The 27,477-nt window shown below is 44.5% G+C and overlaps 1 protein-coding gene across 1 annotated transcript; it reads left to right on the top strand.

The window, feature by feature from the left end:
* Positions 1 to 462: 462 nt before the first annotated feature.
* LOC138801860 (uncharacterized) lies at positions 463 to 27,477 on the top strand. The gene is made up of 6 exons (XM_069984960.1): positions 463 to 652; positions 1,514 to 1,798; positions 5,556 to 5,642; positions 6,216 to 6,584; positions 8,078 to 8,410; positions 27,216 to 27,477. Exons 1-6 carry the CDS (start codon positions 463 to 465, stop codon positions 27,296 to 27,298), a joined length of 1,347 nt encoding a protein of 448 aa, XP_069841061.1. The 3' UTR covers positions 27,299 to 27,477.

Raw genomic sequence — 27,477 nt, 5'->3', positions numbered from 1 at the left:
TCGCTGCGTGTTTGGTGCGATTTTTACATGCGAGTTTTGATTTTCACAGGCAAGTTCAACACCACAAAAAACGCCGCTAATTTCATGCAAGTTTGATGCGATTTCTGTGCGAGTTTTACGCAGCGAGTCTGTACGTGTGAACAGACCCTTAAAGGTGTTTTTGCACGAATGTATGTTCTTTATAAATGTAATGTTTTCTATTTGCTAAAAGACCTCAAGCAATGCAATAAATTTAGTTTTTTTTCTATTTATATGCCTGAAAGAGGCAATGATTCAATATTTTTTTTTATCTGAGTGACTGCTACAGGTAGAATATTATCTTCCTCACCATATACTATCATTACTTTAAACTCAGAATTTCGGGACATACACATTGAAGGAACCACGGTTATTATGAACAAGTCTAATGAGTTACACTGTTCAGCAAGTAATCTGTCATCTCCTGAAGTTACTTTCAAGTGGATGAAAGATGGGGTGGTCCTCAGCATCTCCACCCCACATCTGGTAGAAGGTAGTAAAAGTCAAGGCTTTAAAGTTCACAGTTCTTACTGCTTTACTCCTGTCCTTGGAGATGACAAGGCTCACTACGCATGTCAAGTTGTGCAAAAGACGCTTCCTCCATTCAAGAAAACATTCTATCTTACTTTTGGAGGTAAGACCCTATTTCTTAACTATCTGGATGAAACCATTGAATAATATAGTAATCATAGCAACCATAGCAAAGATAAATTCACCATTATGAATAGTATAACCACCTAAAGCTACAAAAACACAAAAGTCCCTGATGTTCAGGTTATTATATCTATGCTTACTCCATAGGTATTAGTTACAAACTGTTATCATACAAAGGAAAAAACTGTTTGGTCTTAGTAAGAGTACTTAGTTGACTAAGATGTATTCAATTACGATTACAAGATTCTTTTTTTTCCTAATGGTGCATTTACACAGGGAGATTTATCTGATAGATGTTTCACGCCAAAGCCAGGAATGGATTTGAAAATAAGGGAAATCTCAGTCTTTTCTTCATGACCTGTTCTCTGTTTATAGTCTGCTCCTGGCTTTAGCTTCAAAAATCTCTCTGTCTAAACACAACATAAGACATTGCAATTTTTAAAGGACTGTACATAACACTGAAAATTCAGTTGTGCACTGCTTTAAATGTCCCTGTGATTTGATAAAACCTTTGACACCTTTGACAGCACCAGCCGTAGTAACGCTGCCCGAGTTATGTCTTCTTAAATGCAAGGAAAAATTAAAACACACAAAAAGCATATGTAAGAATAATGATGCGCATGCAGCAGTGGTAACATTATAAACCAAACAAACAGTGCAGTTACTGTAAACGAATCAATTTAATTCTAAACATTCCTATTCAAATATTTTATTTGTCAGTTTCATTTTCAAACATGTCTATCCCAGATTTTCAAGTTTTTACAAAAGTAAATGGCATACACAGTGGATGTCAAAGTATATGTTCATAACTCAACCATGTCTATTTCATACCGTTTTCCAGTTAAACCAGAGGTCTTCTTCTACCTCTCAAACCAAGGACAAAAGAATTCATCTTTAATCTGCCGGGTCTCAGGCTATTATCCTGATGATTTGAACCTTTCCATGAAAAGAGAAGGAGAGCTTTTAGGATGCAAAATCAATAAGTGGAGGAACCCCAATGACACCTACTCTCTTGAGGCGATTTATCGGACCAATGTGACGCATAGAGATAGCAACTCAGAGTACACTTGTACTGTCTATCACTCCACTATCCCAGAGGGTACAACAGAAAGACTAAAGTTTCTTGGTAAGTTGGTACATTTTCATGAGGTTTTATTTTGCCATTCACTCGATTTATGGTTTATTACTGATAAAACAATCAACCTACTGTTTAGTTATTAGTGTCAGGCAAGAGAACAACCAAATCACTGCAAGAAATGCCCACTTGTAAAACTTTACATTTATTTGATTACAGTTCTCATGTACACTAAAAAAGACATACATATGGTATATACAAAGTGGGTCCAAAGTCTCAGAATTTTGCAATAAGATGCATCTGAGATATAGATGGCAGAATGCGGATGGAACGCAGAACACGCGCCACTACTGCCCCTTCGTCCAGTCACAGGCAATAGGCAAATAAGATAAATCCTGTCTAGCAGTCACAACAGAACAAAGTATTCATACATTAATTATAAATGCACGGTAAAAATCATTAACCTAACATTGCCGCAGAGGGAGATGGGGGAGAGATAGTATTGGTTTTGTAATTTATCACTGTCCCCTTGTGTAAGCCATCATATTTACATAATAGATAAACCAGCCATAAGTGCACAATTCATTATGGAAGGGGGGAATTATTATTCTTCTCCCATACCGTATGGCCATTATGTCTGACGGTCTCATTGAGACCATATGGCACCACTGATTTCACTCCGTATTATCCATTCTGATTCTTTTCTAAGAATCTTCATTTCCCAGTTGCCTCATCTAAAACAAGGATGATCTCCACTACTCAGAAACTCAGTCCCTTTGCAACTCCACCATGAACTTCCCACACATCCCCTAAATCAGGGGTGGGGAACCCTTCGGCCCGCGGGCTGCATCCGGCACCTGAGACCTTCCGATGCGGCCTGCAGCTCCCCTGTGACGTGCGGCGCTCTGGTGAGGCAGGAGCAGGGCATACACAGCATCTTCCTGTGTCTGTGACAGCTGCCAGACACAGGAGGATGCTGTGAGTGCAGTCCCCTTCCCCACCAGAGCTCTGCACGTCTTCCTTCTCCTGCCGGCCGCACGCGATGCTGCTTGCAGGAGAAGACGGGCGCAGACTAGAGGAGAGAGAAGAGGACCTGGGCAACGTGGGAGCGGATGAAAGGAGAGTGGGATGTTTATTATTTTATTTGGAACAGGCACTGGGGTTAACTTGGCTTCCAGGGACAGGCACTGGGGTTAACTAGGCTACCCGGGACAGGCACTGGGGGTTAACTAGGCTACCAGGGACAGGCACTGGGGGATAACTAGGCTACCCGGGACAGGCACTAGGGGTTAACTAGGCTACCAGGGAGAGGCACTGGGGTTAACTAGGCTACCAAGGAGAGGCACTGGAGTTAACTAGGCTACCAAGGAGAGGCACTGGGGTTAACTAGGCTACCAAGGAGAGGCACTGGGGTTAACTAGGCTACCAAGGAAAGGCACTGGGGTTAACTAGGCTACCAGGGAGAGGCACTGGGGTTAACAAGGCGTACCAGGGAACTGGGGTTAACTAGGCTACAAGTGACAGGTACTGGGGTTAAAGGAGAAGTCCAGCGAAACTTTTTTTAAAGTATTGTATTGCTCCCCAAAATTTACACAAATCACCAATATACACTTATTACGGGAAATGAACATAAAGTGCTTTTTTCCCTGCACTTACTACTGCATCAAGGCTTCACTTCCTGGATAACATGGTAATGTCACTTCCTGGATAACATGGTAATGTCACTTCCTGGATAACATGGTGATGTCACTTCCTGGATAACATGGTGATGTCACTCCCTGGATAACATGGTGATGTCACTCCCTGGATAACATAGTGATGTCACTTCCTGGATAACATGGTGATGTCACTTCCTGGATAACATGGTGATGTCACAACCCAACTCCCAGAGCTGTGCGGGCTGTGGCTGCTGGAGAGGATGATGGCAGGGGGACACTGAGGGACACAGGGCACTGGAGGGACACTGAGCATCCCTCTGCCATCATCCTCTCCAGCAGCCACAGCCCGCACAGCTCTGGGAGTTGGGTTGTGACATCACCATGTTATCCAGGACGTGACATCACCATGTTATCCAGGAAGTGACATCACTATGTTATCCAGGGAGTGACATCACCATGTTATCCAGGAAGTGACCACCATGCAATCCAGGAAGTGACATCACCATGTTATCCAGGAAGTGACATCACCATGTTATCCAGGAAGTGACATCACCATGTTATCCAGGGAGTGACATCACCATGTTATCCAGGAAGTGACCACCATGCAATCCAGGAAGTGACATCACCATGTTATCCAGGAAGTGACATCACCATGTTATCCAGGAAGTGACATCACCATGTTATCCAGGAAGTGACATCACCATGTTATCCAGGAAGTGACATCACCTTGTTATCCAGGAAGTGAAGCCTTGATGCAGTAGTAAGTGCAGGGAATAAAAGCACTTTATGTGCATTTTCCATAATAAGTGTATATTGGAGATTTGAATAACTTTTGGGGGGCAATACAAAATTTTCACTAGACTTCTTCTTTAACTAGGCTAACAGGGACAGGCACTGGGGGTTAACTAGGCTACCAGAGGCATCACTAGGGGTTAACTAGACTACAAGGGGTATGACATGGATAATGTCTGCTGATCCTTGTCTTTCAACATGTTGAAAGATTTGTGAACGATAATGATGGTCTGCTTGCTGTCGCTCTGTGTAATAAGAGCAGCGACAGCAGACCTCCGCTATCTCCTATGTGCTCCCCGGACAAACTAAAAATCTTCCAGACAGCCCCTCCCGCAGCTCTTCCGCTCGCTGTAAGCGCGTGTAATGGTGCCGACATAGATCAGGGAACGAGGAGCAAGTGAACGCTGATCTGACAGGTCGTCACTCTCTTACTTCTCACCATCAACCTGTGTAATAGGGCCTTTACCCTGTTTTTTTAAATGGGCACGCTTCCCACAATGTTCCCACATTATAATAATAATTTATACATTCCACAGGGTCAACTATCTAGCCTCGTACTTCCCCTTTTTGGGAGTAAGTAGTGGCTATTTATCTATGTAAGGGGCCTATTTCACAGGAGCAATAATCGTCCGAATCGGCCCGATTGGGACGATAATCGCTCGGTGGAATAAAGAAAATGATCAGCCGATGATCGTGTCATCGGCTGATCGTTTATTTAGGGCCAGACCTAAAATCATCTGTCCCCCACAGCGCATCGCTACGGTGAAATAGCGGTGCGTGGCGGGCGACCAACGATTTGAGAAGCACCATACATTACCTGGCAGGACTTCTCCTCCACTCCATCTTCCTCGCCGGGCCCCGTGGCACAGCATCAGCAGCTCCGGAGCGACCTGACTGAGCTGTCAGACCGCTCAGCCAATCACAGGCCAGGACCGCCACGGCCAGAGATTTGCTGAGCGGTCTGAGAGCTCTGACAGGCCGCACCGGAGTTGATACTGCGCCGCAGGACCCGGGGAGGAAGACGGAGCAGAGGAGAAGTCCTGCCAGGTAATGGTGTAAGGGCTGCAAGGACATCGGTAACAATGTCCCTGCAGCCCTCGCTCAACGATCATCGGGCCTAGGAATAGGCCCAGTAAACGAGCGCCGATCTAGCAGATTGGCGCTCGTTTACATCATTGATTGGGCCCTGCTCGGACTGTGGAATAGGACCCTAAGGATCTATCTTTATGGAAGGTAACCACTGACCATTCACCCACCAAATCTCGTATCACTGTCTGATCTTAGGATGTTCCAGTGTCTATTTGGGAAGTTAGGATGGATTACATATTGAATTTCTAATGGAATGTCTTTGCTTGCAGTTGATGCCTATGTGCCAAAAGCATTGTGGATTTCAGTGGCTTGTAGTCTGTTGCTGGTAATTGTCATTCAAGTTTTCTGCAAACACGGTAAGATGTAAAAAGTATTAAAAATTATTTTTATAAATTGCTATCATGGATTGCACCAGCTACTTGGAGAAAGCATTTTTAAACGGGATAAAAATCAATGTTTATTTAATGTATTTAAAGACATTAAAAAGCAAGGAATTGCTGTGGGTGTGCAGACATACAGTAACAAGAGAAAATACATCATAGAACCCTGCTCACAGCATAAAAAGTAGGGACTCCCAGAAAAAAATATATGTATCAATATATGCCACTGTAATGGTAATGCATGATACATACTGAAAGGTAGCAAAAATGGTATACTACAACAATACTGAGTAGCCAGAGTGTGAGGAAGTGAGACACACAGCTTTGCAAAGTACCATGGGATGTGATATATCAGAAGCAGGGTACATAGAGTATAGGTAAAAACATGACTGGGAGATGAAGGAACACTACTGGAAGCCAGTGCATGGTTGTTTTTTGTTTGCTTTTTTCACAGCACAACTCTGTAAATGTCTTATAATTAAATCAATATAACACGGAGGCCAAAATGATCGTGATAAAACATGTTTGTGTGTTTCTGTGTCTTTCCAGTTACCGACATCTCAGTTTGCAAAGACTGGACTGAAGGTAGCATTGCCACTCTGAAGTGTAGTATTTGTGGCCGCTACCCAAAAAACATAACTGCAGTGTGGCTAATCCGACACGGGGACAAGGAGATTGAAGTAAAAGAGAGAGGTTCCCTATACACGGCTGGGGACTTCAGGGAGCTGCAGGAACAGGATTCCTACACATGTTGGAATACTGTAAAGAGCAAATTTGTGGGTGGAATCCGCCATTCACTATGCTCTATCCTAAGCTTCCAAGTGTACAAGGAGCATCATGACCAGGCAGAGTTCATCTGTCGCTTCATGAGAGGAGGCAAGGTACTGCAGGAGAAGAAATACTTTGGAACAGTCCTGGGTAAGTTCTAAACAATAAAAAAAGGTCTAAAGTTACAATTAGGGAGGAGCGAAGTGGGATTTATTAGGGTTCGTATGAAGCCGAACGATCGGCTTTTGAATCCCAATGTCTGCCCGCTGCGTGGAGAAGGTGGATGCATCCCAAGGACCACTTTGAAATTATGCATTAGCAATACGCCATAGACTGTATCCATGTTTTCCAGATGGTCCTCAGGATGTATCCACCTTCTCCAAGGAGCAGACAGGCAGCGAGATGCAAAAGCCAATCATCCCACTTTGTTTGAACCATAATGAAGCCCTCTTTGCTTATCTCTAGTTACGATGTGCCTATTTATTGTATTTTGTGCTTTAATTTTATTTTTTTATTTTTTCATTTTTTGCCCTTTGGTGGCACTTTAACATTAGTATATTACATGTTCCCTTGGCAGACGTTGAAGATCTTGCAGTTATGTGGCACCTGGCGATCACACGATCAGTAAGACAGAAGCAGGATGCATTAGGTGGTGTCGGCATGTTAGCAGTTTTGTTGTGTTTTTTTGTGGTGATTTTGTATAAATTGACTCTGAATTTCATCATAAGACCAGCATTACTAGGCTTAATCTGATTACAACAAAAACAGTGATGAAGCCTGGTAATGCTGATGACATGATGAAGCCTGATAATGCTGATCACATGATGAAGCCTGGTAATGCTGATCACAGGATGAAGCCTGATAATGCTGATCTCATGATGAAGCCTGGTAATGGTGATCACATGATGAAGCCTAGTAATGCTGATCACATGATGAAGCCTAGTAATGCTGATCACATGATGAAGCCTGGTAATGCTGGTCACATAATGAAACCTGATAATGCTGGCCACACAATGAAGCCTAGAAAGTCACTATATAGTTCAATAAATTCTTATTGAAAATATAACATAAGGTAACAAGACATATAAAGCATACTGTGTGATAACACAGATAACAAATGGTACACATGTACAAACAAAAGGATGTAAGAACGTATGTGTATAGGCAAGCAAGGATGAGAAAGCAGGTTTACCAAAGGAAAGTATTTAAAACCAGTGCATGCGCAAGTAGCATTGGTAAACGTGTTTTAACAATACAATATAGTGCAAATATAAAGATAACATGGACATACAAAAGGGACGGGGAAGGGTTGGGAGGCAGGGGAAGAACAGAATGTCACTTTAGACAAAACTGCAGAGCCCACATAATCGGTTAGGCTCTAATTACGTAAGCAAAGAAATTCAACAAAACTACAAATGTGTTGACACATCTTTATGGTTTATAACAGCCGCACAATTTCTGTTCAGCTGTAGACGATGCAAGGACATTCAGTAACTTCCTTGCAGAGTCACTTGTGGACCGGCTGGACAAGTCCCTCGGTGGTCAATTAGGGTTTGATAAATGAAGTTAATGTGTGCAATGAAATGTTAATGCTTGGAACCTGTGCCCTATGCTGACACACACTGCTGTTATTCTCCCTACAGATAGTTTTGGCTTCTACTCAGTGTCAGACATCCGTGTACCTGAAACTTGCAATGAGGGAGAAAGATTAACCCTAAGCTGCATTATGAAAGGGTACATTCCTCGGGATATCACAGTTACATGGGAAAAGAGCATGAATGAAGAACGGACAGTAATCTTAAATGAACAGGAGGCTAACTACCAAGTCACAGAGAATAAGTCACAAGGACAGATCTGCTCTTTCTTAACCCTTCGTCCTACTTGTGAGGATTCCGGGGCCGTGTTTACAGCTTCATTTTCTGAGAATGAGGGGCGGATCCTCGCAGAGCGCAGCTCAGCGCCCCTGAAAGTAGCCGGTAAATACTCTAAATGTCCCAATAGCACTTTCATCAGTGGTCATGGGGGATATGGAGGGTTCATTGATATGGCTCATTGACTCATTCCACCCAAGAAACCATTCATGCTGAACCCTAGCTAGGCGCAAGTAGTATCATTCCAAATGAGACCCACAAAAAGCATAATGCGACGACATCTGGATAGTGGCTGGATACATTGTTCAACTAAAATGATAAGGACATGACTCAGGAGTGGCACACAGGGTTACAGCAGGGTAAAACACCTACCTCATTTTTTTTTTTTTTTTTTTTAACTGTTTATTTATGAGGCATTTTTTAACATTTTTCAATATCACACACATCAAAGTACAGTGATATAAAAGAAAAAGGGAGGTCCACACAACTACATAAAACACCCTGGAAATAGAAAGTGTCATGTAAATGGCTCACGGAGTCCATGTCAAGGTACTTAGGTTCTCAGTCTTTTGGGACAATCTAGGGGGAAGGCCCCCAAGAGAGCGATTGATACTAATGAAGGTATTGGGGGGATGGGCTGAGAGAGCCAGTGAGCGGGTGGTTCAACCAGGAGTGTTTGGAAACCTCAAATTGGACCCAAATTCAGAAGAGAAAAACAAAAAAAAAAACCAAAATCAACTTATTCAACACCAAACTAACAAAAGACCACAGAAAAGAACAAAAAACACACAGAAAGACAAAGGGAAGTACATTAGGGGATATGAGAAGCATGAGACCGAGCGTCCCAGGGGTCCCATATTTTTGCAAATTTATCTACAGCGTTCGCATTCAGGGCAGTTAGGTGTTCCATTCGCCTAATGTCCGTTAGTTTTTGAATCAGCTGGGTTCGGGTAGGCGGCTGCGGTAGCTTCCATTTGGCTGAGATGGAGCACTTGGCTGCAGTGAGTATGTGGAGAAGTAGCTTTGCAGCGGGCTTGCGTAATTGTTTCGGAGGGACATTAAGTAAGCATGTCATAACGTCTAGGGGGATCATTACTTGGAGTACCTCCCTAACGAGGGTACGGACCTCACGCCAATAGGGTGCTAGGCTACGACATTCCCAAAAGATATGGATCAACGTCCCCCTATCACAACCACATCTCCAACATATGGGGGGCGTCTGCGGGAAGATCCGGCTTAACACATCGGGAGTGTGATACCAATGCATAAGTATCTTGAACTGGTTTTCTTTGTAGCTCACACAGGCTGAGGATTTAGCAGCCCGAGACCAAATCAATTGCCACTTGGCATACGAGATTGGTCGCCCCGCATACACCTCCCATTTAGCCATATAAGCGTGTGCTGTCTGTGGATTGTCAGGTACAGGGGATAGGTGGGTATAAATTGCCGATATCAGTCCCCTAGTGGTCCTAGTCAACTTGCAGAGGTATTCAAAGGCAGAGGGTTTGGGGAAGGGGGCCGTCCCACAAAGGTCAGTAACCGCTGTGCTGATTGCCTCGTAGAGAGAAAGGGCCTGAACAGGGAGAGAGAATTTATCTCTAAGCTGTTGGAAGGGTAAGAGGGTACGTTTAAGCGGGTCTACAATATCTGCGTATTGGAACAGGCCTGCAGCTAACCAGGGAGCTATAGTGTCTGCCTCTAGACTACCCGGGATATGTGGGCTGTACAGGAAAGGACCCAGGAGGGAAGGGACCGCACTCAAGGAGGCCAACTGCTGTGCTTCAGTCCACACATCTCGTGTTAGTCGCATGGGGCCTAATAAGTCCCTATTGGAAGAGCCATCCGAGGGCTGCCAAATCAGCGTAGCTGGGTGGGAAGGCGCCAGCCACAGTTTTTCAATAGCCATCCACTTCGAGTACGCCCATAGGGTCGTCCAGGAAGGGACCCTACGTAAGTGAGCCGCCAGGTAGTACCTACGAAGGTCAGGGACACCCAGGCCCCCATAAGAGGTCCTGGCCACCATAACCCCGGCAGGAATACGGTGACGCCGTCCCCCCCAGATAAACCGCATCATGGCGGACTGAAAGGATTTAATGTAAGATTTAGATACGGGGATAGGCAGGGTCTCAAACAGGTAGAGGAGCTTGGGGAGGATCGACATTTTGGCAGACGCTATCCTACCCATTAGCGACAACGGGAGGGAGGACCACTTCGTAAATAAAGCAGAAACCTCTCTTAACAGGGGCGGGAAATTAGCCTGAAACAGTGACGAGAATTTGGGTGTGATGTTCGTCCCCAAGTATCGGAGAGACGAGTCCGACCATTTGTACGGGAAAGCCAATTGCAGTCCGCGCACCAGGGGGATAGACATGTTAATCGGGAGAGCCTCCGTCTTAGTAGTATTGACTCTATATCCTGACAGCCTGCCATATTCCTCCAGGGTCCGGTGTAGGTTGGGAAGGGAGACATGTGGGTTACGCAGTGTCAGTAGAATATCGTCTGCGAAAAGGGATAATTTAAATTCCTTATCTCTCACCATAACTCCCAGTATATCTCTATTGAGCCGAATCCGCGCCGCCAGAGGCTCTATACATAGCACAAAAAGCAGGGGGGACAAAGGGCATCCCTGCCTGGTCCCATTGTGGATCCGTATGCGAGGAGACATGGCATGCGGAAACCGTACCTCCGCAGTTGGGGTGGAGTACAGGGACTCGACAGCCGTCACAAAGGACCCAGAGAAACCAAACGCTCTCAGTGTGGCATGCAAGAAAGGCCAGCTGAGCCTATCAAAGGCCTTCTCCGCATCAAGGCTGAGAAGAAGGCCAGAAGATTTGGTTCGATTGAGTACCTCAATGAGGTCTATCGTGCGCCTTGTATTGTCACCAGCCTGGCGATTCTGTACAAAGCCGACTTGGTCCTTGTCAATGAGACCAGGCAGGAGGGCCCCCAATCGGTTTGCTAGAAGTTTTGTAAATATCTTAAGGTCCGAATTCAATAGCGAGATGGGCCTGTAGCTACCACAGTCCATTGGGTCTTTATTGGGCTTGGGCACTACAGTGATATATGAGTCCAGCATCCTGGTAGGCAGGGGGTCACCTTGAAGAAAAGAGTTATATAAGGTTAGCATGTGCGGGGCTAGGAGGTCAAGATAGGTCTTATAGTAAGTATATGGCAGACCGTCAGGCCCTGGTGATTTACCGTTGGGCAGCTCTTTAATCGTGTCAGTTAGCTCCTCCGTTGAGAAGGGGACATTTAACGCAGTCAGGTCCTCAGCGCTAATCGTGGGCAGGTGGCAGTCAGCAAGATAGGCCTGCAACACCCGGTCTCGCATGTGGGGGTCGCTAGGGAGCTGGGAAGGTAGGGAGTAGAGGGAGGAATAATATTCCGCAAACGCCTTCGCGATTTGTTCAGGGTCATGTGTCACCCCACCCCCCTGCGTCTTGATAGCATATGGTACCCTGGCAGCAGCACTATCACGCAATTGCGAAGCTAGAAGGGAATGGGCCCTATTTGCCCTCTCATAATACTTATGTTTGGTATAGGTGAGCAGTTTTTCTACCTTAAGGACCGCAAGGTCCCTAAGGCGAGAGCGCGTGTCAATTAATTGTTTCAATATGGAAACAGAGGGGTCGGAGACCAATTTGTCCTCCAGAGAGCGAATCCGCGCAGCAAGGTCTAAAGCTTGAGCCTGGGAGTCCTTTTTCAATTTTGTTGACACCGAAATACAGTGCCCTCTAAGGACTGTCTTATGCGCCTCCCAGAGCGTAGCAGGGGAGGAGACACTACCCAAGTTGTTAGAAAAATAGTCACGTATGCATTCCTTAAGGGAATCCCTCTGAGCAGGGTTTTTTATCAGTAGTTCATTGAGTCTCCAATGGCAGACCCGACGAGGGGTATTAGGAGTCTTAAGATCAACCAGGATCGGAGCATGATCTGACCACGTGATCCCTGAGATCTCCGCTCCAGCCAGTAACCGCAAGCCCAGAATGTTTCCAAGGAAGTAATCGATACGAGTATGTGTGGCATGCGGGTGGGAATAAAAGGTAAATTGTCTATCGGTTGGGTGCTTCACTCTCCAGAGGTCAAAGAGGTCATAACGCCTCGTCAGTTGGCGGAATTTCTGAGACAACAGCAGCAGGGGGTGGGGTGTGGGACCAGGCCGATGCGTAGATCGATCTGTCATCGGGGATAAGGGAACATTAAAATCCCCACCTATGAGGAGAACCGGGGACACCATCCCCGAAAGTATACGGGAGATTTTTGCAAACAGTTTGTTCAGAAATGTTATCTGGCCAGTATTAGGGCAGTACAGGTTGCATAGAAGTATCGGGGTGCGCTGCAACGTACCAGTCACTATTACGTATCTCCCTGACGGGTCAGACTCAGTAGATGTAGGTAAGAACGGGCAGAGTTTAGAGATTAAGATGGCTACCCCAGCCCGTTTCTTGTCTAGAGTAGCTGAGTACACAGTGGGGTACTGGAAGTGGGCAAACTTAAAGGAGCAGGAGCTATCATGATGCGTCTCCTGTACGAAGGCTATATCAGCTCGGAGGGACTTCAACTCCCGAAGAAGTAACCGTCTTTTCAGGTTGGAGTTTAGCCCCTTAACATTAAATGATACTAGACGCACCATGGTAGCTCAAAAGGGAAAGAGTTGCTGCAATCACCTGACAAGGTGTATGGAGAACCACCGGCCATGACATTGGGACGCAGATCCAGCTCAGAGTTGGGCATCATCCAGGGACCTAGGAATACTGGACGAACGGGGGGGGAGGGGGGGGAAAGAGGGAAGACAAGACAGATAGAAACAAAACACAAAAGCATGAGAAATCAAGCGAACAAACAATATCTAACCAGATACGACTGTCAGCTGAAAGTGGACAGTCCCCAACAGGGGGTAAATACACCGTGTATTGCGGAGAGAGGTAAGTTTGTCCACCCCGAAGAACCACTACAGGAGTTCCACGGGAGCGACAAAATCCCTGTCAGGAGGGGGGGGATGGAACGGATGGCTATCCGGAAAACTCGGAAAACGCAGCCGACTCACAATAAGTGAGAGGCTCTACCGGGAACCAGCAGCAGCTAAGCCATCTCCGGGACAGCCACCACCTAGTAACACAATTTCACAGCAAAGAAGGTGCACAGAGCAAAACAATGAATATGAAACCTGGAGTCTAAGCCATTAAGCAAGAGAAGACTGCTGCCATGGATCTATGAGGGAGGGGCGCAGTTCAAAGGTGCGGTTGCCCCCGTACGCTCCTACTTCCCGGTGGAGAGTGAGGTTGGGTATTCCGCCTTCGTTTGTTTCGGACTCTTTCCCACACAGGAGGGGGGGGAGGCTTAGCAGGTAGCAGTTCCCAGTCGGGGAGGTCCGGGTGCGGTATTTCCAGAGCGTCACAGAACTTCGGCAGGTCGGCAGCGTGTCGCAGTATGGCATTTACTCCATTGTAGCGAACATTAAGGCTGAAAGGAAAGCCCCAACGATAGGGAATGCGTGCATCTTGCAATGTTCGCAACAGGGGTCGAAGCAGTCGTCGTCGTTGTAGAGTCATCCAGGAGAGATCCGGCAGAAGTTGAAGTTGCGAACCTTGGAAGCTGACAGACCGCTGGTTTCTGGCGTTCTGCATAATAGATTCTTTGAGTTCAAAATCAGTAATGCAACATATAACATCTCTCGGTTGGGTACTAGCGTCTCTCGGTCTAAGTGCCCTATGTGCCCGATCCATCTTCACCACATGATCCGGAGGGGTCTCAAGGATTTGGTTGAAAAGGGCAGTAAGGGTAGCACGTAAATCTTCACCCTGGGGTGCTTCTGGGAGACCTCTGACCCTGATATTGTGGCGTCTCCCGCGATTATCCAAGTCCTCCAAATGCTTTTGACACTCAGAGAGGGCTTCATTTTGAGCCTGTATGGTAGTATGCAGATCTGCTATATAGGTTCTGGTGACATCGTGTTCCTGCTCTAAGGTATCAACCCGCTGTCCAATACTTTGTAAGTCCAGCCGCAAGGTTGCAATTTCTCCCTTACAGGCATCTTTGACCTCTTGGACTAGAGATCTAAAATCATCTTTTGTAGGGATATTCTGTAAGTATTTATGCACCGAAGAAGGCAGAGCCCCAAGAGAGTCCTCTATATCGGAGGGGGAGGATGGGGAGGACGTCCAGGCTGCTGTATATTCAGGGGTGCTTTTAGCTGAGTGGGAGGTATGGAGGCCATGCCCCGGGTCTGGCAATCCCCAGTCTTGCAGATGCCCATGAGAGGAGTGGGAGGCTGGCATCAGTTTCCCTTGTTTAGGGGGTCTGGGAGGCAATGGAGGGGAAGACGGGAGAGAGCGTGCGGCAGTACCTGCAGACCCCTCAGATAGTGAGGCTGAGGCGTCCTTCCCCAGAGCCAAAATGGCCGCCGCCACGTGTGTGGTATAGTCCTGGGAATGTCCTCCCCTGGGCGAATCCCCCTCACCTGTCGTCAAGCCAGCAGAGTCCCCGAGGGGTAAGTGCACCTCGTCCGGTGGCGCGGCTGTGCTGGGTCTGTCTTCCGGCGCTTCTCCAGAGTGTGCAGGCAGCCCGGGAGCATGGTGAAGGAGTGACGCTGCCGGCGCCATCTTGGCAGCGGTCCCGGACGGATCCCCCGTTAGGAATGCGTCCAGCGGTCCAGCTCCTGCGGCCGGAGCTTTCCCCTGGCTCTTCTGTGGTCCTCTCTTGCCCATGGCAGTTGGCAGGGTGTAAGTGTAAGGTGCTCCAGGTGAGTTAAGCACCTACAAAGCGGCTGTCTCTGACGGAGCTCCTCAGCACACGTCTTCTCGGCTCGGCATCCGGCTCCGCCCCTTCACACCTACCTCATTTAACATGGACTAAACTATACACACTTCTATTATTTTCTCATAGACAGTCATAGCTGCAAATATTCTTAAAAACGCAATTGATTTTTTAATAATATTATGGTCCTTGGTTATACAATCGATGTATCATCCATTACTTGCCTTTTTGTGGGGTTTTCCTTTTAATGGCACTTACTTTGCAGGAAACCTGCCATTTTATTGGGGCATCTTGGCCACATTTTATACTGTTTTTTGGGATGAGAGGTAACAATAGATGATATTTCTGGCACTTGGTATTTTTTTTTCACACAGTGTTCACTATACAGGATAAATAACCTTATATTTTATAATTCTGAATATTTTCTCATGTGGTAATACCAATTATGGTAATTTATTTTTATTAATTTTATATGATAAATGGGAAAGAGGGTTTTATCAATTTTATTAATTGATAGGTTTTCTATTCTTACAAACATTTTTTACTTAAAATTTTAGTCCCTTTTGGGACATCTACAACTGTAGAATATATTGCAATACTATCACTGCTCTATTACTACAGCCTGCCTTAGGATGTAGCTGCCGTCTTGATCATTTAGAACTTCGTGTTCATGTCACAGTGTGGGGCACCCAATGTCCAAAGGGGAACACCACCCAGTTTTTAACCACTTAGATGCTCTGGTCATTACTGACTGTAGCATATAGAAGGTTAAAGAGGCTATCCAGACTCGGAAAAGCATAGCCGCTTTCTTCCAGAAACAGACCATTTTCTGTCTTCAGTTTGTGGTTTTCTTATAGCTGTTTTACTGACGTAAATAGAGCAAAGTTGTAATACCACACACAACCTGGGGACAGGGGTGGTGCTGTTTTTGCAAGAAAGTAGCTACCCTTTTTCTAACGCTGGCTAACCCCTTTAAATTTCTATGATCAGAGTCAATTCTGATCCTGTCTCCTGATAGCATGTGTACATAATTGGCATCTGTCTTTTATAAAGCAGGCTCGGTTCCTTAGACTGTTCCATAAAACTTTGCTAACAGCATGACCCTATAGTGTATCAATTGTCAACCTGTTTCAGTAAAGAAATTAATTTTCCATAAAATAATTCTGCAGTAACAATGCAGAGATCTAAAAACAAAAGTTATTTTATGCTGAATACAAGTATTTACTGAAACAGATAAGTCAGGACAGCTGTGAGAACTTAAATAGGTGTTTCCATCACAGAAAAAAGAGAAGTAGTTTAGTTTGCTTAGTTTAGTTTGAAGCTTATGCTGGGTTTACACAAAACGATTATCGCGCGAATTTGCACGATAACGATCAAATTTGAATGATAATCGTACATGTAAACGCGGCGAACAATCGAACGACGAGCGAGAAATCGTTCATTTTGATCTTTCAACATGTTCTTAAATCGTCATTCGCAAAAAATTCGCCGTCGTGAACAGTCGTTCACTTATTTTACCTATGTGCGAGATAGGCTTAAGCGATCGCAAAACGAATTTTCTGTACGATATATCGTTCCATCTAAACGCTGATCGTTATAAAAAAAAATCGTTACTTCGAAATCGTTAATCATACGATTAGGCGAATTATCGCTCCGTGTAAACCCAGCATTAGTTTGCAAGCAGTTCTCGCTTTTGGGAGTTATGAAATGTATGGGGAAAGCAGATGAATTGGTGAATGAGAGTCATGGGACCCCAGTTCTTCTCATTCTTGAGGGCCCCAGACATGTGACCTGGAATTCATATTGTATCTTGGGAAAACATAATAAATGATCTCACCTTGAAGGGTAGTTTTAAAGGGAAGTTCCCTTACAATCATCTCCTGCAGAATGCCCACCAATGAATATTCATCCAGACTTTTTCAGTAAACAGCAGGTAAAACTGACATCACCGCAAGGGGACGGATGAATAACACAGGTCAACAGCATTTTTGGGGCCAAAGATATTTCAACGAATTTAGGGTAACTTTGGGGTGCTGATTCTGAATATGTCATCAGTTTTGCCAGATTGGCTCAAGTTTTTGAGAATTTTCGTGAAATGTGTAAAAAAAAAAAAAAGTAATTTGCTACACGCGCATTAACTTTATTGCTATTGTCATGAATACAATAAATTTTACAAAGTAAATGTTGATTTTAGTTTATTTTAACTAGTTTTAGAAAATAATCTTCAAAAATGAACAAGACATGAAAAAAAACTTGAGCCAATCTGGCAAAACTGATAGCATATTCAGAATCAGCACCCCAAAAATACCCCAAAATCATTAAAATATTTTGGACACCAGTAAAAAAAAATTTTTTTTGTTGACCTGTGTAATCATTGGTAAGCATTGCAGGAGCAGGGGGTGGCCACAATGAGTCTATCCCACTGATAGATTACCTTTATGATAGGAATACCAATTTGTAGAAGTTGGGCTCCCCAATGTACTGGGTGCAGGGGATAAATATGGAGCTAAACCAAACTGGAATGTATTTATAGAAGCAACACAACCATATACAGTATAAGGATATCACTGCATGAACTACCTCCATGTCTAATGTGTTTTCCAATAAATGTACGATCACTTGGTTCCCTCCACTGGGGCCCACATCTTCTGTTCCTCCTAAATGTGCAATGTGTTTGACCGAAGCAAAAAGAGCTGAGCGTACAGAGTCCAAAGCTATCACACACTATCGCATCCCTTTTCCTACGCACAGATAATACATGTATTTTATGGGAAGATCCATCAGGCTTTATTCACACACAGTATTACTTTCTAACTCTAACTCTAATTTATAATAGTAAAATACAGCCATGTTTTTAACTACCTTTACAGTCGCATTTAAATTATTGTTTAGTTTGTTATTTTTTTTTTAGTTTGTTACTTTTTCATCCAGTGAATTATCTTTTGGGAGAGGCAATTTATTATTGTAACTGATCTGTTATATGCCCTTTTTTTAACGTTTTACAGCCGTCAAAGTAAAACCATGCATGAACGGGTAAAAAAGGGGACATTTTTGTAAAAACAAGTCATTGTTTTTATACTGGTACTTAATTACGGACATTTTTCTGTGCTGTGTGTGCCCTGATGGCTAATTCCCCATAGACATCAATGAAGCATACTATTATCTGCATCTGGGCAACAGTATATTGCTTATTTATGCATGTGCTATATATGACCATACATACAGACAGACAGAAATGATAAAAACCATCTCATTATTGACTATATACGGGTTGTATGTCCTTTGTATAATGAATGTTTCATTTTTGTCATGTACTGTATGTGACACTGTTTGCTAACATGTGTGCATGAGATGATGTGAAAAACCAATTCATTCCTATTAATGTACTCCAGCACTTATCAATGTGTATTTACTATGTGTATTTGTGTTATTTACTATTCTGTATAGTTCTGCAAGGGGTTATAATTCAATTATACTGGAGGCACAGTTATCTATTTTATACTAAGTATATTAATAATATTACAATGTAAGGAAAGATAGTTGGTTAGTAAAGGGGTACTCTGGAGATTTTCTTTTTAATGGAGCCAGAAAGTTATACAGATTTGTAATTTACTTCTTTTTAGTAAACTCTTCTGGTACTTATCAGCTGCTGTACGTCCTGCAGGAAGTGGTGTATTCTCTTCAGTCTGACACAGTGCTCTATGCTGCCACCTCTGTCTGTTACAGGAACTGTACTCTGGACCAGTTTCCCAACCTTTTCCACCTCAGGGCACCCCTACCAAATAACATTCTACAAAATACAAAAAAAACACCATTCAGTGACTCAAAGGTGACATTTCTTTGATCTGAGGCATCACTTTCTCTTTTTTTTCCCTGTCTGGCCCTGACCACTATGACCATTTCTTCCAGCAATTAATCTCTTCAGAACCTGCCAGACAAGTATCTTAGGTTCTACAAATTTCTAGCAACTTTCTTCCCTTTCTCCCTCCTATATGGTTACAAACTGTAGTAAATGCGCTATTTGGTGTTATGTGCAGTGAGTGAGTAGGTATGTTGGTTGCCCCCTGTATGTAAAATGCCCTGCTTGTAGTTATAATGTGCCCCACACAATAATAATGCCCCCTGCTGTGCCCTCTATAGTTCCCTACTCCATATAGTAATATTGCCCCTGCTGTTCCCTCCATAGTTCCCCCTCCATATAGTAATATTGCCCCCTGCTTCCCCCATGTAGTAATACCTTCTGCTGTTACCCCATAGTAATATTGCCCCCTGCTGTGCTCCCCATAGTCATAATGCCCCCTGATGGCGTCTCCATATAGTAATAATACCCCCTTATGTGGTCTCAATTTAGTAATAATGCCCCTGCTGTGCCCCTCATAATAAAATTGCCCACTGCTGTGCCCTCGACAGTAAAAAATTCCCTTCTTTTGCTGTGCCCTCCATAGTAAAAATGTACCCCCTACTGTGCCCTTTATAGAAATAATGTCCCCCATGCTGTTCCTCTCATAGTAATAATTCCCACCATGCTGTCCCTTCAGTAACCCCCCCCCCCCCTATCCTGTTCGTGCGTCCCATTGGTCGGCAGCCTATGGGATTGAATGGAGTTCCTGCTTCTACATTCTATTCCTTTAAATGTTTAACCTGTTTATGCTGTGTTACAGTAAGCAGGCAGAACATAGGCTGCAGCTTTTAAGGTTGCTTTAAGTGAGTGTCACAATTCCCACCGGAATCACCAAGCGGGTTCTCGCGGCGCCCCAGTGTGCCGCTGCTCTGGACACTTTCTGAAATGAACAAAGGTGACAGCAGAGAGAACTGTTTTAAACTGGAAATAACATACAGCAGTTGATAAGTACTGGAAGGCTTGAGTTTTTTTAAAAAGAAGAAATGTGAAAATCTGTATAACTTTCTGGGACCAGTTGATTTTAAAACTATTTTTTTTCTCCAGAATAACTCTTTAATTAAAATGGAAGGACTATGCAGTCAGCATGGAACACTGCTCTCCTATCGCTGATGACACTTCACTGCTGAGGGTCCTATTCAAAAGCTTTAATCATTTACCATATTTACTGCATTTTTTTTGTCCATTTTGCATGTGTCTGTGTTTAGTAATTTGGATGATATTACAGGTCAAGTGCTCAATCAGGTCTAATCAGGCATGAAAAAGTAACCAGACCTGTGAAGGCCATATTACACTAAACAATCACGATCAGCCGACATGTATGATGTCTGCTAATCAAGGTCTTTTAACATGTTAAAACGGCCAGATCATGTCAGCCACGGTCTGCTGCTTGTCAACCCCCGCCATAGCAGCGGTGGCAGCAGACCATCGCCGACTTAAATATGCTTCCTGGACCATCAAAGGAACGTCTAGGCCGCCCTTTCTGAAGCTCCTGTGGCCCCTCGTGCTCGCTGTCTATGTGTGTAATAGCCCAAGCAGTGAGGGGTGACTTGACAAGTTGGCGTTTGCTTCCATCTCAATATCGTGCTGTATAATATGGCTTTTAGAGACACATTGATAAAGCTAAATATGAAACTGTTATGTCACTTGTAATCAATTTTGCTTGCAAGAATTAAAGGGAACCTGTCACACTGAACATGCTTTAGAGCTAGAAGAGCTGAGCAGATTGATATATAGTGTGATGAGAAAAGATATACTACTTGTAATTAGTATATAGTACTTGTAATTTAGTTATATTGAAACTGCTGTTTTAGGAGTCCAGTGGGCAGTCTTATTGATGACTGACAGCCTTCCTTGTATGTAAATGTATAGATAAACCTCAATCAGTGAGTAGAACTGTCCAGTAAATTGGCCCTAATTTACAAATGTTTTTGTGACTTAATGTGGTCTTAAGTTCAATGGTGCATCTTAGGGCCCACTGTCATTCCCTCTCTCGGATGTGAGTAGTGCAGATGCATATTTTGCACAGAACAGGTGTTTGCACGAAAACTTTGCTAATTTTTTCCATCTTCCCCACCTGTGCAACTTGATTAATCCCCCTTGATATATTAAGTAATTCTCTTTGGGAGGATGAATGCTGATACACTTCACTATTTAACCCCTTAAGGACAGAGCCTGAAATGGCCTTAAGGACAGAGACAAATTTTATGAATTTGACTAGTGTCACTTTATTCATTAATAACTTGGGGATGCTTTTACCTATCCGGCTGATTCTGAGATTGTTTTCCCGTGACATATGGTACTTTACATTTCTTGGAGTTGATACTTATAACAAATCTTTATGAAAAAACCCAAAATAACGTGAAAAATTGTGAAAAAATGCATTTTTCCAACTTTGAAACTTTTTTGCTTATACAGAAAATGGTTATGCCACATAAATTATATATTAAATAGCATTACCAACATGTCTACTTTATGTTGGCGGCATTTATTAAACTATCTTTCTTTTTTTTAGACAATAGAAAGTGTAAAACATAAGCAGCAAATTTCCAAATTTTCTGTAAAATTTCAAAATCAGATATTTTTAGGGACCTGTTCAGGTTTAAAGTGTATTTGAGGGGACTGTGTGTTAGAAAGCCCCACAAAGCACCCCATTTTAGAAACTGCACCCCCCAAACTCTGTAAAAGCACATCCAGACAGTGTTTTAACCCTTTAGGGGAGTCACAGAAATAAAAGCTAAGTGTGTAAGAAATTTTAAAATTTTAATTTTCTGTGCAGAGATTTTATTGTAATCCAATATTTTTCATAATTATAAACCCATTACCAGAGAAATGCACCCCAATAATTATTGCCCCGTTTCTGCAGTTTATAGAAATACCCCATATGTGGCCCTATTGCGCTATTTGACACAACCACAAGCCTCAGATACAAAGGAGCGCCTAGTGAATTTCAATGGCTCCATTATATTTGGTCATTTCTGACTGTACCACTTCAGGTTGGCAGAGGCTCTGGGGTGCCAAAACATAAAAAACACCCCTAAAGGGACACCATTTAGAAAACTACACCACTCAAGGAATGTAACAAGGGGTGCGGTGAGCATCTGGACCCCACAGGTGCTTCACAGATTTTCCGAACAATATGGCGTGAAAAAAGAAAAATTTATTTTTTACACTAAAACGTTGTTCTAGCCTTCAATTTTTCATTTTCACAAAGGGATAAAAGAAAAAAAAACACAAAACGTGTAGCACAGTTTCTCCCGACTACGGAAATACCCCACATGTGGACATAAAGTGCCAAGCGGGCGCAGGACGAGCCTCCAAAGGGAAGGAGCGCCAATTGGCTTTTGGAAGCTGGATTTCACTGGAATGGATTTCAAGGGCCATGTCACATTTACAGAGCCCTCGTGCTGCCAAGACACTGGAAACCCCCCACAAGTGACCCCATTCTGAAAACTACACCCCTCAAGGAATCTAACAAGGGGGGCAGTGAGCATATGGACCCCACTGGTGATGGGCACAAATGTGGAATAATGTGACGTGAAAGTGAAAATTTTAATTTTTTTCACTTTCATGGCACAAATGTGCCCATCATCAAGGGGCCCATATCCTCATTGCACCCCTTGTTAGATTCCTTAAAGGGGTGTAGTTTCCAGAATGGGGTCACTTGTGGGGGGTTTATACTGTTTTGGCAGCATGAGGGCTCTGTAAATGCGACATGGCGTTCATCATCCATTCCAGCCAAATCCAACCTCCAAAATCCAAATGACGCTCCTTCCCTTCGGAGGCTTGCCCTGCACCCACATGGCGCTTTATGTCCACATGTGGGGTATTTACGGACTCGGGGGAAATTGCTCTACACATTTTTTTTTTCTCTTTTAACCCCTTGTGAAAATGATAAATTCAAGGCTAGACCAACATTATAGTGTAAAAAATGTAATATTTCATTTTCACGCCACATTGTTCCACATTTGTGCCCGTCACCAGTGGGGTCCATATGCTCACTACACCCCTTGTTACATTCCTTGAGGGGTATAGTTTCCATAATGGGGTCGCTTGTGGGGGGTTTCAACTGTCTTGGCAACACAGGGGCTTTTAAATGCAACATGGCCCCTCGAAATCCAATCCAGCCTCAAAAAACCAAATGGCGCTCCTTCCCTTCGGAGGCTTACCCTGCACCCGCATGGCGCTTTATGTCCACATGTGGGGTATTTCCGTACTCAGGGGAAATTGCTCTACACATTTTGTGTTTTTTTTAATCTTTTAGCCCCTTGTGAAAATGAAAAAATCATGACAAGATCAATGATTTAGAGTAAAAATTTTAAAAAAATTACACTAAATGTTGGTCTAGCCTTGATTTTTTCCATTTCCACAAGGGGTTAAAAAAGAAAATAAATGCAAAACGTGTAAGGTAATTTCCCCTGAGTACGAAAATACTCCACATGTGGACATAATGTGCCATATGGGCACAGGGCAAGCCACCAAAGGGACAGGGCGCCATTTAAAAGCTGGAATGGAGGATGGAGGCCATGTCGCAATTACAAAGCTCCTGTGCGGCCAGGACAGTAGAAACCCCCCACAAGTGACCACATTATGGAAACTACACCCCATAAGTAATCTAACAAGGGGTGCAGTGAGGATATGGACCCCACTGGTGACGGGCACTTATGTAGAACATGTGGTGTGAAAATAAAAAATACCTTTTTTTTCATTTTCACGTCCCAAATGTGGCCGTCACCAGGGGGCCATATCCCCGCTGCCCCCCTTGTTAGATTCCTTATGGGGTGTAGTTTCCAGAATGGGGTCACTTGTGGGGTGTTTCTACTGTCCTGGCCGCACAGAGGCTTTGTAATTGCATCATGGCATCCTCTAATGGGAATGGCGGCCATACCTACTTAGCTGGGGAAAAGGGACAATTCCAATTTATTTGGGGGTATTAGGCCAATTATTAGTTTATAAGGTTGAAAATGTCAGGTGTCCATTAAATTCAACCTGTGTTGATCCAGAGGAAGGAAAAAACCCTCGTGAGGCAGACGACATTAGCCTTATCACTGGGAAAAAATTCCTTCCCGACTCCATAATGGCAATCAGAATAATCCATGGATCAACGTGACCCCTGAAATAGGAATAAGGGACAGAATTTAGAAAATGTAGAACCCCAATGACGTGTGGTACGCCTTGAAGCGATCCAGTATACAGAGGCCGGGGTGATCAGGACAGGTGTCACACGGGAAAATGGCGTCCTTCCTGATCCCCCTGTTACGCCACACTCTGCACTTCTTCTGGGGTCTCCTGTTTTCCAGTGTGGGGGACGTCACCTGGAAAATGTTGCCCTGGTGCGATACGGGGTCCTTCATATCAAGAAGCGCTGGGTCCGCTCCATGGCTGCTAAATATTAGGGCTCTATTACTGCTTCTGATATTTTCGGATCGTGCCGCAAGCTACAGTAGCTCGGGCAGCGAGGGACCAGAAGAGGGGGATGCTGGTATAAAAGTTATTCCCGTACGGGTGGTAACCTTTATCCAGCAGTGGGAAGATCAGTTCCCGAACGATCTTCCCACTAACTCTGAGGATGGGAGGGGGGGGAAGATTGCAGGATTCGGGTGTCCCTTCCTTTATACACTCTAAGGGTACGTGCACACTGCGGAATCGCGACAGATAACCCTTCACGCATTCCGCAGCTGGCACCCACCGGCAGACTGATGCAGGCGTGCGTCTCCGTCCGTGTCATAGACTCCATTCTATGCACGGGCGGATTCCGCTCTCCGACCAATGTGTTCATTCTTTGGATGGACGATGGAATCCGCCCGTGCATAGAATGGAGTCTATGACACGGGTGGAGACGCGCGCCCACATCAGTCGGCCGGCAGGTGCCAGCTGCGGAATGCACAAAGGGTTATCCTTCGCCATTCCGCAGTGTGCACGTACCCTAAATCTGTAAGTGTACCCTGAGGTACTCTCACAGAGTTTGTAGAATTTCACGTAATACCGTGATCTCTTATTGGGACGATACTGGCGGAAAAGACGTGTCTGGGGGGCAGCGTACGCTACGCTGCCCCCAGACACGTCACTGGATGATGAGGATGATGAGGGTGAATGGAGGAAAGAAGGACCCCCCATTCATCCTCACTGGCTGTTTCAGTGTCGGAGGCAATAATAACGTATGCGTCCGATGCCGAAAACACCCTGGGGGCCATGTGTATACCAGGACTAGTATATTGGGTATGTAAATGTGTTCTGGTGTAGTGTAAAACTTTATTTCGTGTAGTCTGGTGTAATGTAGTGTTTTTTTAGGTTTTTTTTTACAGTAAGAAAAAATATACCTACGCCAAAAAAGAAGCTGCTGATAAATGCCGCACTTATGTGCGGCACTTATCAGCAGACAGTGGCGGTAGGATATAGGGGGGAAAAAACGCCCCTACGCCAAAAAGGAGGAGTTGCTGATCAGCGGCGCACTTACTTGCGATGCTGATCAGCACTCAGCGGCGTTAGGGCAAATAAAAAGAAAAAAAAAATTGGGGGAAAAAAAAAATAAAAAATATCTTTTTACCCCAAAGCAAATGATCAGTGTATAATATACACTGATCAGCCGCTAGGGGGCAGTAGAATGGAGCTGGCGGAGATGGCCGAAGATGGGGGCGACGGAAAAGCCCGAAGAGCCGAAGATTCCCGACGAAGACCCAACGAACCCGGAAGTGGCGGTGACGAGGAGAAGAGAATGCACGGGACCGCAAATCTTCGTTCCGGAGGCCAGGATCAGGTGAGTATGATACACCTGCACCACACACACCTGTTCTGCACCCCTCAGCTACCTAGCTGAGGGGTGCAGAACCCGGACGGACACTTTTTAACTGTTCAATCGCCGTGATGATCGCGGCGATCGTGGGGGTGGCACCGGCGCCATCTTTGTTGGGGACACTTATGGCGATTGGTGCTGTCCCGGACAGCACCAATCGCCATTGCTTTCCGGGTCACCGATGACCCGGAAAGCTGTGTTCAGCTGCTATCGGCTGATCTGTATTGATCAGCCAATAGCAGCGATCGTCGGCACGGGGGGGGGGGGGGGTTAATCACCCCCCCGTGCCGACGAGCAGAGATGGCCTGCTATACATTATAGCAGGCCATCTTCCCCGACCGCTAAACATTGGGCGTAAATTTACACCCTGGTGCGTTAAGTACCAGGCTGCGAGGGCGTAAATTTACGCTCGATGTCGTTAAGGGGTTAAACAGTCTCTGTTGTTTTGTTTTACTTTATGATGTAATGTATGTGCATATAGAGCACATACCTTTAGCTAAAGACCTGAGGCTGACCCACGGCAGGAAAAGAGATCTACCCCAGCTCTGGAGTCGTTGTAGAATTTTTGCCATGATTAACACCTGCTATCAGTCCTGGGACACACTTCCTCCCTGCCTTGCCGCTTGGTTTGCACAAAATTCTATGCCTTTTTCCTGAAGTCCTCTGGGCCCAAGTTTGTGTTTCCATCAGTACATTCTTTTCCTGCTCTGATGTAAGCACACATTACCGTGTCCAAAAATCATTAAGTTTGCACAATAAATACCTTGTGCCTCTTTTTCACAAGTATTAGGGTTTTCAGAAACATTTGGCCAACATCAGATTATACTTTAATGGATAACAATGGAGACATGGACTAAAAGCTGAGATCCCCTGTGGCTGCTGGTTATACTTCGCAATCAAACAAGGGATCCTCGTGATCAGGTAGTATGGACTGAACTGTGTCCTGCTGTCCAGACTGCCTCTACCAAATTAAGGGGTGAATCAGACAGCCCAACAGACAGCGGTCTGCTAGATTGGCACTTGCATATCGAGCATCGGCTCAATGATCGTGAAGCAAGGGCTGTATATATATATATATATAATTAGTGATGTCTGCACAGCCCTTGCTTTGAAAGTGTCAAATAGTTAAGTTTACTTACCTGTCCACGCTCCCCAGTTTCCTTAAAGCTTCTTCCCACTCACCGCAGCCATTGCTGGCATGTTTAAAGCCTTCTCTAAAATGACAGGCCGCTCAGCCAATCACTCGCCAAGACGAGACAGCAACTATGGGGGCATATATGGCACACAGAAGCAAGACTTATCAAAAAAACAAATGCAAAAATAAAAGGTAAAGATACTTAAGAATGTATGACAAAAAAATGATGTTAATGGATCCACAATTTTTAAAATCAGATCTAAAGAAATTACCATATGAGAAATCCAGCCCAGCCTGATATTATAATGAGTTTGTCTTATTTTCACAGAACCAAAGAAGAACCACTGGTCTCGGACTTACCAGGACTGGGGTTTCCGGGCATTTGATGACCATGTGATCACAGAGATGTGACATGGAGCTCTAGGCTTCTCTCCACCACCCAGTTAACCAGTATTTCATTCGGGATCTTATCCCTTCACCACTTAGAAGCAGCTACCACAAATGAATGGTCTGTACCCTCTTAGACAGACCATTATCATTCAATAAAAGCAGACTCTTCCAGACTGGACTCTTCCAATATAAGAATAAAA

Source organism: Dendropsophus ebraccatus, chromosome 9, assembly GCF_027789765.1.
Source record: "Dendropsophus ebraccatus isolate aDenEbr1 chromosome 9, aDenEbr1.pat, whole genome shotgun sequence".
Taxonomy (NCBI): domain Eukaryota; kingdom Metazoa; phylum Chordata; class Amphibia; order Anura; family Hylidae; genus Dendropsophus; species Dendropsophus ebraccatus.
The sequence above is the reverse complement of the archived record's forward strand: the minus strand, read 5'-3'. Positions and strand labels throughout refer to the sequence as shown.

What these genes read in the sequence shown, in the direction of transcription:
- LOC138801860 (XM_069984960.1), top strand. Translation starts at nt 463, where the DNA reads ATGAAAGATGGGGTGGTCCTCAGCATCTCCACCCCACATCTGGTAGAA. An exon ending in ATACTTTGGAACAGTCCTGG is followed by an intron (nt 6,585 to 8,077) that starts GTAAGTTCTAAA and finishes TTCTCCCTACAG; the next exon opens with ATAGTTTTGGCTTCTACTCA. An exon ending in AGCGCCCCTGAAAGTAGCCG is followed by an intron (nt 8,411 to 27,215) that starts GTAAATACTCTA and finishes TTATTTTCACAG; the next exon opens with AACCAAAGAAGAACCACTGG.